This window comes from Lycium ferocissimum, chromosome 3, assembly GCF_029784015.1.
Source record: "Lycium ferocissimum isolate CSIRO_LF1 chromosome 3, AGI_CSIRO_Lferr_CH_V1, whole genome shotgun sequence".
NCBI lineage: Eukaryota > Viridiplantae > Streptophyta > Magnoliopsida > Solanales > Solanaceae > Lycium > Lycium ferocissimum.
In genome coordinates, this window is record NC_081344.1 from 21,687,241 (window position 1) to 21,699,537 (window position 12,297).

Sequence of the window (12,297 nt, forward strand, 5' to 3'; positions counted from 1 at the left end):
ACAGTAAGAAAGAACAGGAAGAATTGGTGTATGGACACAGGAGCGTCCTTTGAGTTGTGTTAGAACTGAAAAAAATTAGCGGCTTTTGCGTTTCTTTAACCGAAGGCCGAAGGGATTTCTGAATTTTAGTTGACTAAACAATTGATTTTTAAATTTAAAATGGCAAAAAACTGAAGAAAAAGATAAATAATCATCCTGCTCGTATAAAGCGCCACGTCACCAGAGCTAAGTCCCTGCTTTATATATTTATATAGATTTGACGACAAAATAATCATTAGCACCACCATGTGATGTATTCTTCGCTGCCACCTCTACATTCAACTCTCCTTTTGAGGCCTTATTTTGACAAATCTTAAGACTTGTGGAATTTATATGCTCGGGAAGATTAAGAAGATTTTCTTGTTGTGCACATTATTTTCCTGATTTAGTATTCTTGTGGTGGATCTCCAATTTGTATGTTGCAACTCCCAGTAAAGAGTCGGGAAAGAAAGTACGTGCCTTAAACACCTCGAAACAAAGACAAACCACCCCTTCTTTTGGAAGGTTGACTGCAAACTTTGATATCCATCTAACAGTGTTGGAATATCTGTTTTTTGGCGTCATGTGTTGTAACTGGCCTTCATCGGTGGAAATTTTCACGTAGAACTTTCATTTCTTTTTTGTATTAAAACAAGCAGATTTTACGCACACATAAAGACACGGTAACCTAATACTACGTCTTTTGCGTGAGGATCTCTCCAAATATATAACCCACACTAGAAGGAAGGAAAATAAGTAATGGGGAATTTATTAGGATAACATATCCCTCATACATATAAATATTAGAAGTCTGGCTGAATTTCCTTACCATACTGAATTAGGATATATGTGTTCACGTCTAAGCCACAGTCAATTAGGTTGCCAAAGTCAATTAGGTTTAGAAGACTAACTTCGTGAAACTAGGTTTAAGTCAACCAATAACTTAACACTCAATTAAGTTTAAAAAAAATATTGCATCCCATTTTGTAATGAATTAGAACCACCAGATTCAAGCTTTGATGGTGTGGAAGGCGGTATTCGTTCATGATCCAACTGGATCTGATACCCATCTTTTTTAATACGTACCCAACTTGATTGAAGACTGATTTTATGTTGCAAGTGGGTTGGTAATTAATTTTTTTGCAAAAAAAAGGAGGAAAAAGGACATAAATGGGCCATCCAGCCTAAACTATTGACCATTTTTTCGCTGAGTGCTTTTTTACTTCTTTTGGGGTGGTCTTTAAATTTTGCCCCTCATATTTGAAATGTTTAAATTTTCTTGCCCTTCGGCTAACACCCATAGGTCCCGGGTTGAACCCACGCGCGGTCGAAATTTTAAAAAAAAAAAAAAATTCGCAAGGCGGTTTAAATTTCGCTATACATGTGACATACACTTGTTAAGGAATTACACATTTTATGCCGGACCCGGCATACTTATGCCTTATCGGACTTGGCATAAGTATGCGGGTTCGCATAACTTTGATAATTCCTTCACAAAGTTATGCCGGTGGGGCATACTTTTAATGGGCAAACTTTTGTGCGACCCAGATAACTTTGTGAAGGAATTATCAAAGTTATGCCGGACCAGAATATCTGTCTGCCAAGTACCATAAGGCATAAGTATGCTTGGTCACGTGATAACTGTAATTCCTTCACAAAGTTATGCCGGTGGGGCATACTTTTAATGGGCAAACTTTTATGCGGATCCGGCATAAACTTTTGAATGAATTATCAAAGTTATGCCGGACCCGGCATACTTATGCCAAGTCTGCCCATAAGGCATAAGTATGCGGGTCAGCATAACTTTAATTCCTTCACAAGTGTATGCCGTTGGGGGCCATAGCGAAATTTAAACTTGCTTGCGAATTTTTTTTAAAATTTTGATGGCGCGTGGGTTCGAACCCGGAACCTATGGGTTTATGCGAAGGGCAAAATTTAAAGATTTCAAATATGAGGGGCAAAATTTAAAGACCACCCCAAACGAAGGGCAATTCTGCGAATTGCCCACTATTGACAACCGGATGGCCCAAGAAGCTTTAAAGACATTTTTAGTGTTATTAAATAATTATATTTAGCCTTTTTCAATTAATTCCAGCATATCTATAGAAAATGTATCGTTGTTGTATAGAAAATGTATCATACATATAGAAATTGTATCATTATTGTATATAATATGTATCCCTACATTATAGGTTTAGAAAATGTATCATTATTGTATAACTTGTGTTTAATAAATGTATACTCAACGCATACTTACTAAGTATACACATTATACATGTTTTGGGATATCTTTTGAAGGCTCAATATGAATTTTTTTATCGCATATTTGTTTTCTTTTTGTGGCAAGCTTAGTCGCCACAAAATGTGTAGTTTTGTGGCGACCTCCTGGTCGTCACAAAGGGGTCGCCACAAAAAACCTTTAGCAACAAAGGTACATACAGCGACTTTTTGATCTTTGTCGCGACTTAGTCGCCACAAAAAGGTCTGATCTCTTGTAGTTAATGGTACATTGGGCTAGCGTTTGGCAATAATTTGGGCCGAAAGGCCAATTCACGGCATTAAGCCCAAACACGGGTCATTAAAATTTGGAGAGGCCATACAGTGTCCTTTTCCAAAAAAAAAAAAAAAGGATCACGTTGGGAGGGCTAGATATTAACTTATTATTTAGCCAATCTTGACCCGTCTATCATAATTTAAGTAAACTTTGGGGCAGGGTTGGGTAATGGGTCATTTGCACTTTTTCCCCCATTTTTTGCTGGTCTTTAATTATTGCCCCTCAAAATCGAACTTATGCATATAGGGGCATAAGTTACCATTATAATATCCACAAGTTATGCCAGCGTCCTTAAAAAACTTATGCCCCCGTAGGCATAAGTTCGTTTTTGAAGGGAATCAATTAAAGACCAGCCCATTTGAAGGGCAAAAATTAAAGACCAGTCCATTTGAAGGTCAAACTGTGCAATTACTTGTTGGGGTCATTTAGCACGACGTTGCCGCTTCAAGCAACATCTTAAATTTTGCCTCAAATGGTGGTCTTTAATTTTTGCCCTTCGCCTAATACCCCGAGGTTCTAGGTTCAAACCCCGGCTCAATAAAAAAAAAATCGCAAGGTAGAGTTTCGTAGCAAAATTAGGCCTATTTGGGCAAAAGTTAGGCCTTAAAGCAGAGTTTTGCAAAATTTTAATTGAATTAAAAAAAAAAAGGCAAAACTCAGCCTTAAGGCAAAATTTTGTCATGCCTGAAGGCAAAACTCTACCTTAAGGCAGAGTTTTCCTCAAACTCTGCCTGACCAGGTAGAGTTTGCAGTCAAACTCTGCCTGATCAGGCAGCAAAACTTACGATTATTTTTTTTATTTTTGACTAAGCGGGGGTTTGAACCTGGAATCAAGGAGTTTTTAGCGAAGCGAAAAAATTAAAGACCACCAATTTGAGGGGCAAAAATTAAAGACCGGTTTTGAAGGATGTTCCGCACAAAAAATTGAACATATATACATCAAATGTCTGCTTTTTTGGGCCCATAGAAGCTTCATTTCCTGCACTACACCTTGTGAAACTACATCCTTCAATTTTGCTGAATATTTCAGAGCAACAAGACTAGTTTTTGACATGCTAAGGTCATTTAAGGAAAACTCTAGGAAGGAAAAAAAAAAAAAGGAAAAAAGCAAAGACTCGCCAATACTGGTGACTACATTTTCTGGTACTAGTTATGCCTAAGAAACTGAATATCTTCCTTTTCTTGAAGGTGTACGTGTGTACTTAGTTTCTTCTAAGCTGGCAGATCCAAGACTGTCTGATGATTCCGAGCCACTATTTTCCCCTTGTTTCCTGCCTTTGCTTGACCAGATTTTTGTAAAGATCCGTAAACTTTTCATTCTACCATTGGCAGCCTTGCCATTAACTTTATCGATTAGTCCTCCATTTGCCAATTTTAAGGCTGCCAGCTCTTCTTTCAAAGCCCTCAGTTCTTCAGCAGAGGCTGTAACCTCCGAATCTGTTGTGGCCGACCTTGAGCTCGCATATGAAGCACCGGTGAGGTCTCTAATAGCTTTGGGCAGATCCGGAGTGCTGCTCCCGGAGGATGCATTGGCCCTGACTTGCTCAAAGAAGAGAACTTGTACGACAACGCGTGAGGGAAGTCTCTCATTTTGCACGGCATGCGTACATGCATCAACTGAGAGCTTTTGCAATCCATCAGACTGCAAATTCTCTTTCTGTCATTCTTGCTGATCCCAGGGTGCGCCTACGTACAACATCACAAGGAGATCAACAAGTAAACTTACCAGCATTCATTAGTTAAGTAAATTTTTTTAAGCACAAGTTTTGGTGAGCATTCTTTCCTAGAACTGACTTCATACACCTATTCACCAACAAAGCACCAATATTGCAGATAGAAATTAGCCTGAAGCATGAGGTATACTGCATTTTCATCGGCTTTAAGCAAACTTAACATTCAGAACTTTGACCAAGTTTTACAGTTTCGAGACAGAACTGAAGAAATCAAGAAGATTAATAAAGGCAAAAGGTCTTCCAAAAAGCTGAAATTGACTTTCAGATTTTCAGGTTTCACTGGTAACCATATATCAAGTTTTTGCTACCAATGTATGTGACACGGGAAATGTTAGACTATTTTACAAGTTACATGCTGAAAATATTACTTGAATGCCTTTACTGTTAAAATATGCAGCTCTTTGACTAAAAAACTGAGCAATAAGTTTAGCAAGGGGATCTTTACATGATTTCTTTTGGTCTGTAAGATCTTAAGACATGTTTGCTAGACAGCATATATTATTGTTTGCACTTTCCTAACTATGAGATGCAAGCATTTTGTCTACCCTTGGTTCATTAAACATGAACTTGAGGAAATTCTATGGGTGGAGGGGAAGGATGCTGCTGAGTATTTCCTTTTTGTAATAGAAAAGGTTACTTAGATATTTCAACAGATTCTCACCTTGAGGTAAGTATCAATTGCACGATAAAGGCTGTCATGACCAGGCCGAGGGAAATCTGTTACCATATCTGCTAGACCAACAAATATTGACAAAGGGAGATTAGGATCTTTGGCAATTTCTATAAGGTATCCATCTACTAGCTTTGCCACCATGAGCTTTGAAGCTTCTGATAAAACCCCCGGAATTTCATTACCATCTTCCAACTGAGTTTTCAAATCCTCATCACACATCACAAAGTACTCTAGTATTTTGTGGAAGACATGGACATCATACATTGTCACTTCCCCATCTGTAGGTCGGATCAAAAGATCATTGACAGAGGCCTCCTCCAGTTGCTGCCCTATTCTCTTGACTAGTTCTGCCTTAACCGTTTCTCCAGAATCCACTGAAATGGATGCTTTTAGCAATTTCAACAAGAAACTACAAGAGACACTACCTTTTTCAGCAGGCAATAGACATATAATTGTATCCAATATTGAGCGTGATCTGGACACGTCATTGAACTGGAAGACACCCTTGCTAAAGCCTGGGAACCTTCTCAAAGTGTAAGCTTTAATAGCTTCTCCAATCACTTCAGAGGAGACAATCCCTTTGTTCTTTATGTTGACAATAACCCGTTTATAAAGATCTATTTCAAGCTCACATAAGTCATCAACCCACCAATCATTTGGCACCACACGGCTTCTAACTCCATTGGAGTTCGGACCATTTCCATTTTCCTCTGGTATCTTTGTCCGGTTATATGTATAAGACCAATTAACCTTGCGAACATCAATAGATGTCTTGGATGCTATAGCATCAATACAGTGGCTGATCAACTTCACTTCCTCACACAGATGTAACCTAGATTTAGTGGTCTGAAGAAATATTATCGAATCTTTCCAGCTTCGGAAAATGCTACAGTGTAGGAAAACATCGACCTTGTAAATAAGATTTCCTTTCTCAACATCCTCATGCATTTCAAGATACTCAGCAGCACACCTTGCTGCCACGACATTATAAGCATTCAGTGTAACTGTCATACCGTAACAAAACTTGACACATATTTCAAAGGACATAGGTCCTCCAGGAACGTCATGAATGTAAATTTCATCGCCATCTCCTTCACTTGAGTTTGCAACCAGCTTTTGCAGAAAAGCACTCTTGGACAGAAGAGGAAACTGCAATTTTCACCAATTACAAATATCAGCAAATGAATATACCAAAGTGTGCTCGGTTATTTCATTTTTTTCTTCAGACAAGCAGGCAGAACATCTGAAATAAAATCTTGAACAGAGAGAAGGTCGCATATATATAGTTGTCAGACAGCTGTACCTTATGCAGATAAAACTTCACATCCCCCACATTAACAACGATGTCAGAAGCCAACTCTGAAGCAACATATCTGCATTAACGGAAATTTTAGTGATGAGAACTTGTTTAAATAGAGAAGAAACACAAACATTCACCAGGCTATCATTAGTGATGAATACAGATAGATAGCTAGACTTCACAGACACGACTTAACCATATTAAGAAATCTAGAATAGACTTGAAAACTGCGGCAAATCCTGGTATTCTTGCTGAATTTCAGTAATTTGAGAGAATCAAATCCATTTCATTTGGAGAATCTGATGCGCTTGTTCTCCACAGTGTCCTTCTAAGTAAACTGAACGAAATGACATCATTCTTCTTTTCAGAACTGTATAGCATATTTTCTTTTCTTCAGTGTTCTGGTAAGACTGAGTTTTTCATACTAGATAGTACTTTCTGTCAGCCCAAGTTAGAACCAACAGACATTTAATACAAGATATCCATTTCACCTTATTAACCATCCTTTTGAAAAAAAAAAAAAAATCAAGATTAATCGGACGTTCTATGAGGTTTGATCCTGATGACATCATTATTTTCAATTTCCAAAACCGGATGAATTATGAAGATATATAACAGCTACATAAGATTTAATAATTAATCTCTACAAATTATCAAAACCTTTTAATTTCCCGCTAATACCTCATAATGCTAAATATACCTCCCTGGCAATCATACTACTCTCCACTATACCATAGTAATGCTTATATTGGTATATAAAACTTGCTCTGTGATATTTGGGACGGCTACATATAAGAAAAAAACAGCATTGCATTAACTAACAGTATCTAATACTAATTCCTATCAGTTGATGAGTGTTGTACTTGAGAGAACAGTTGGCACGCTTGATCCACTATACCTCTGTACTGAATTTACTGATTCTTTTTCTTCCTAGAGCAACATGAAATGCTTCCAAATGTAATAGCCAATACAAAGGAGATACAAGATATACCTGAAGATAATGCTACTATGCCTCAAGTCTAAGTTATTAACTGAACAAGCTCTATGAAGGTACTTCACACGGAAAAATGAAATCATCAAAGACAGCTATGCACTTGGAAGTAGAGATTTTTAATGACTGAACAAAAGTACATTAACCCTACTGAAATTTCCCCTTTATTTTGTTTTCTGCTTTTGCTAGGTCATACAGCATAGAGAGTTAATCTCTAGAAAACACCCATCCATTTCTTCAGATACATATATCTATGAATTTCTTTGACATTGATCCAGAGTTTTCTTTGGCTAATAGCCCAAAAGAAAGCATTTACACAACCTTCAATTAAACAAACATTGCACGATGGCCTTAGCAAGTGAACCAAACCAAATGATTGTTCTAGAATGGCTATTACTGATATAACGTGATGTTGACACAAGATATAACGGGATAACAACAGTAGACAAATAAGTTAAATTTATGGTAATAAAACATAAGTAACAGTTAACAACTGCTCTGAATAACCAGAACAAGAAAGAAGTGGTGAATAAAACTTTCAAGAAGTAATGAAGCACAAGATCTGACCTGACATTTTTCCCATCTGACTGAAATGTATCAGGTTTGGATCCAAGTTTCATGAACTTCATTTTGCCAACTTCTGAAGTTTCTCACCTAGCTGCTCAACTGAATAAAAACACTAGCTTATGTTCATTACCTGATGTCCCCAATGACCAAAATTACCTGAATCTTGAAACCAATTTCTGAAAACAACCAATTTTCTGAACTTGAAGGAAAAGGAGAGAGAGAGAGAGAGAGAGAGAGAGAGAAGAAATGGTTAAGTGCAGTTTTTGTTTACTTTAAAGAAATGGGATTCACTTAAATGGGAAGGAGGCATAGTAGAAGACATTGTTTCCTTGGTTGGCGGCAAAGCCCACACACCCCGGGGGTAACCAGTTAGCTTAGGAGACATAAACAACAGACTAAATTATTCTCAAAAACAAGACACAATAGCATCAATCTGACTCCATCCCACCATCTCCCTCACTATTTTCTTTTACTTTTTAAACCACCCTCTCTCTCTCTCTTTGTAATTCTTTATACTAGTAAGTCTTCTCTTTTTCCAGTATAACTGTATAAGCTATAGTAAGAGCTTGCATATGGACCGATGAAGGTTGTCGTGGAGTAACAAGTACTCTTCATGTTAACAAGAAGTCTCGGGTTTGAGTTTTCGAGAACGGAGTAACCTTATTACGGAGCGTTTTGCTTCCTAATGTGGGACTTCCGGCGCAAAACCGGATTTAATCGAACTCAATTCGAATGCGAATATCGAGTGGAAAATCAAAAAGAAGAAAAAAAAGCTTGCATGGAACTCAATAGGTCTTTAAAAAGCTCCAAACGATCACAGAGCGAGGGCGGAGCTAGGTAGGGTTAAAATAGAAAATTACTATTCATACATAATTAAAATTATTTTATATATATATATTCATACATAATTAAAATTATTTTATATATATATATAGAGAGTAGATGTTATTTCAATTTACCTCTTCGATATTTATTTCTTTATATTTTGAATCCTAAGTGAAAATCTTGAAATTTGCATCAATCGTTAGTCGATAAAGAAAATCTAGAAATGTCAACAACAACAAGGTACGGTGATTCCACAAGTAAGGACCCAAAAGAAGAATGGGCTAGACGATACTTTACCCCTACAACGGAATGTCAAATAAATAAATATTTTTCTTGGCAAAACGAAAAAACAGTAAAACACCATCTTGGTATCAGTTAAAGGAGCCACCAAAAAGGTAGACAGAAAGGATCTATCCTTATTGTTTTACAATGCTGAGTCATACAAATACTGGGCATTATTCAAAGGACAAGTAAAACAAGTGGTTAAAAGAATCATCTCAGAGAACAGAAATCTAGCCAGTTAAATATATGAACAACTAAAAAAAACTCATCATGCCCCGCCAGGGTATCCAAGGAAACTCAAAAGACAGTGTCCCTTTATAATAAGTTGTAAAGTAATTATAAGAAAATTTACATGATATATATTATTGGTAATTTAGCAACAATATTAACTAACCTGTTATGACAAGTTAATTAACTTGTGATACTGATTACTGTGGACATATAGCAATGCGGGTAATTAAATTCGTAACACAATATGCGTAGGTTGTTTCTCATTAATTGGCCTGGGAGCTGTCCCATTATACATCTATGGTCTATTGGACCTTAATTAACTTATCAACAGAACAAACTAAAAAGGTAGTGTCATTTGAGATATAATCATTCAACTTACTGTCTAATTACAATGTTAAAGTAGTAAGTTTAAAGGAACATCAAAGACCCACGTGCACAAGTCTGTAGAGAAGAAAAAGACCCACAAAGTAGAGCTAAAGCTAACCTACCATAATAGTGTTTGCGTCAAGAATGAGTTGTATCCAATTTTATGCAGTTTGAGGGAAATACAAAATTATAGTAGAAGCCCAAAAGCCAAGATTTGCTGGTATGTGCTTACCTGTTGGACAACTTTTTGGAATCCGCGACTTAAGTAGTACAAAAAATAAAAAGTTGAACCAAACTAGTGCAAAAAAAAAAAAATACCTTAGTAGTATTCACGCATACGAATTTAGATGCGTGAAAAGCGCAAAATTTCACTTTGGCCTTTCACGCACGAACGGACCATAAAATCCCCATCTTCCCCACAGATCGCGACGTCTCCTCGCCCACCTGCCATTAAACCCCATTTTTCGGTGGTCCCTACCCCTTAAAATAATAATTTCGTGTTATTTTTCAATCCAAAACTCAATATTCTTGGTATATTGAAGTGTAGGAACAAGTTTCTAAGGTGGATTTCGGAATAGAATACGTATAACACATTTCAAAAACTCAAAAAAAAGCCTTCAATCTAGGTATTTCACTACGAATTTTCTATTACATTGTTAAATATATTATTACCCTAAGCATGGTCATTGTATAAGCGTGGTGGATTACTCGTTTTGCTTCCTTTTTTTTTTTGCGTTTTTTGGGGCGTCCGTCTGCTTATTGGGGCCGCCCACTTTTTCATTTTTTTATTTATTTATTTATCTATTGTTAATTAGTTAATTATTTATTGCTTGTTTATTTAGTATTTGTTAATTATTGGATTAGCGACTTAAGTATTTATTAATTATTAGACTAGCTATTTCAATTGTTAGACTGGCTAATTATTTATTTTGTTTTTGTTAAGCCAATTGTTTATTTGTTAATAATTTCTTAATTGTTTCATTAGTTAATTAATTGTTTATTTGTTAAATATACGATAATAATTTATTAATTTTTTGATTAGTTACTTAATTGTTTATTTATTAAATATATGATAATAACTTGTTAATTATTTGATTTGTTAGTTATTTGTTTATTTATTAATTATTTATACTAATTGTATGCTAACTAATTGTTAATTATTTGACTTATCTTTATATTTTAGGAATGAAAACCCTTAGTTTAGGATTCATAACCCGTAGCTTAGGATTGAAAACCCTTAATATAATTTTCTATAAAAGATTACATAACTAATATTACTTATTAATGATTTATTTAAAATACGTAAAACGTATGGGTCACCACAATCTTTAATAAAATTTTCGATAAAAGATTACATAACTAATACTAATACTACTTGTTAATGATTTATTTAAAATGCGTAAAATAGATGGATCACCACCCTCTTGATCCCGGGCCCTTCGGCCGAGGAGTTCCGTATCTTCGGCCCAGATAGGTCGCAACATATATGGACATCCGACCTGCGGCCGAGTCTCGAGTCCGTACCCGTGTGGGGACTCGGCATGGGAGATCTTCCGTCGCTCGCCCCCCACATCCTCGTGTCCCGGATATACTATGTCGGGCGGTATCTACTGGTGCGTCGAAGTTGGTCGGCATGCGCACGATAGGTCGCTGTGACGAGATTGATTGAGAGGTGGCGACCGCAGACACACACATTTCATCGCACCCGTTTTGCGGCCTACCATTACCCTTCGTGACGTGGAGGTCATGCATACATAAAATGTCGACGGACGCCATTGTATATTGAGAGCCTCTTTGTGTTTATACCACGGATAGTTGATTAGGCTCACCGGCTTTCGGGGCCGTTGCTTCGGATGGTCATATTCCCGCCGCGGCTTTTGTTGTCGGCCCTTTACGCTCACTCGCGCCTGCGGACACGCAAAGATCCGTTGGAGCAGGCACGCCTGGTGTCGATGTCGATCGACGCGCGCGTCTATACCTACTTATCATATTCTGGCCATCTATTCCCCAACACTTCGGGTTCGCATATGAGCTTCGAGGTATCTTCGGTATATCGACGATCTCGCCGAGATAGATGTTATAGTTGAGCGCCGCCGTGTCTTGGGACATGTATCGAGGATTCTCCGCCGATGTTCTACGGGCACGAGGCAGGTCCCCGCATTTTTGCTCGCTCCTTCAGGTTATATATTTAAGTGTGTGTAATTATACACAAAATATATTTTTTTAAAACGACGACTGATAATTTTTTTTTTAATTGACTATATCAGATATGGGTGTGGACTAGGTTGAGACCTTTTCAGCCCATACCAGCTGACCCTCCCGCTGACTATCTTCTTGTCCCGATGCCATACGCGCGAGATGGTCGCGAGGCGTACGCCGACGCGTGGAGGGCGCGCCGCGCCCTTCTCCCGTTTAGGGATCAGCTAGACCGCATGACGGCGCAGACGGTATGTTCATATTTTGATTCACACGCTAGACCACATAACTACTATTTTAGTCTTATGTTGTTAACTAGTTCAATTCTTTTTACGAGCTTTTATATGGACGCCGTATGATCATATTTTGGATGAGCCTGGGCGTTTTTGTAGGCCGCGTCGCGCACACGCGGATGTCGCGGTGTCATTGATACATATGGATATCGTTGAGTATCACGCGCCCGACCGCGTGTTACGGCGATTTGGGTAATGTACGAATATACCCGCGGCTGCGGTTTGGGAGCATGACCACTTATACGAGGGACGACGCGTGCGGGGCGTC

At 37.7% G+C, this 12,297-nt stretch overlaps 1 protein-coding gene across 1 annotated transcript; it reads right to left on the reverse strand.

Annotated features, from left to right (window-relative positions):
* Positions 1–3,470: 3,470 nt before the first annotated feature.
* Positions 3,471–8,338, reverse strand: LOC132050033 (BTB/POZ domain-containing protein NPY2-like). Its single transcript, XM_059441042.1, is given in 5 exon segments — positions 3,471–4,201; positions 4,204–4,258; positions 4,967–6,127; positions 6,282–6,351; positions 7,837–8,338. Coding segments are annotated over 5 exon segments (1,821 nt in total). The 5' UTR covers positions 7,899–8,338; the 3' UTR covers positions 3,471–3,728.
* Positions 8,339–12,297: the final 3,959 nt, after the last annotated feature.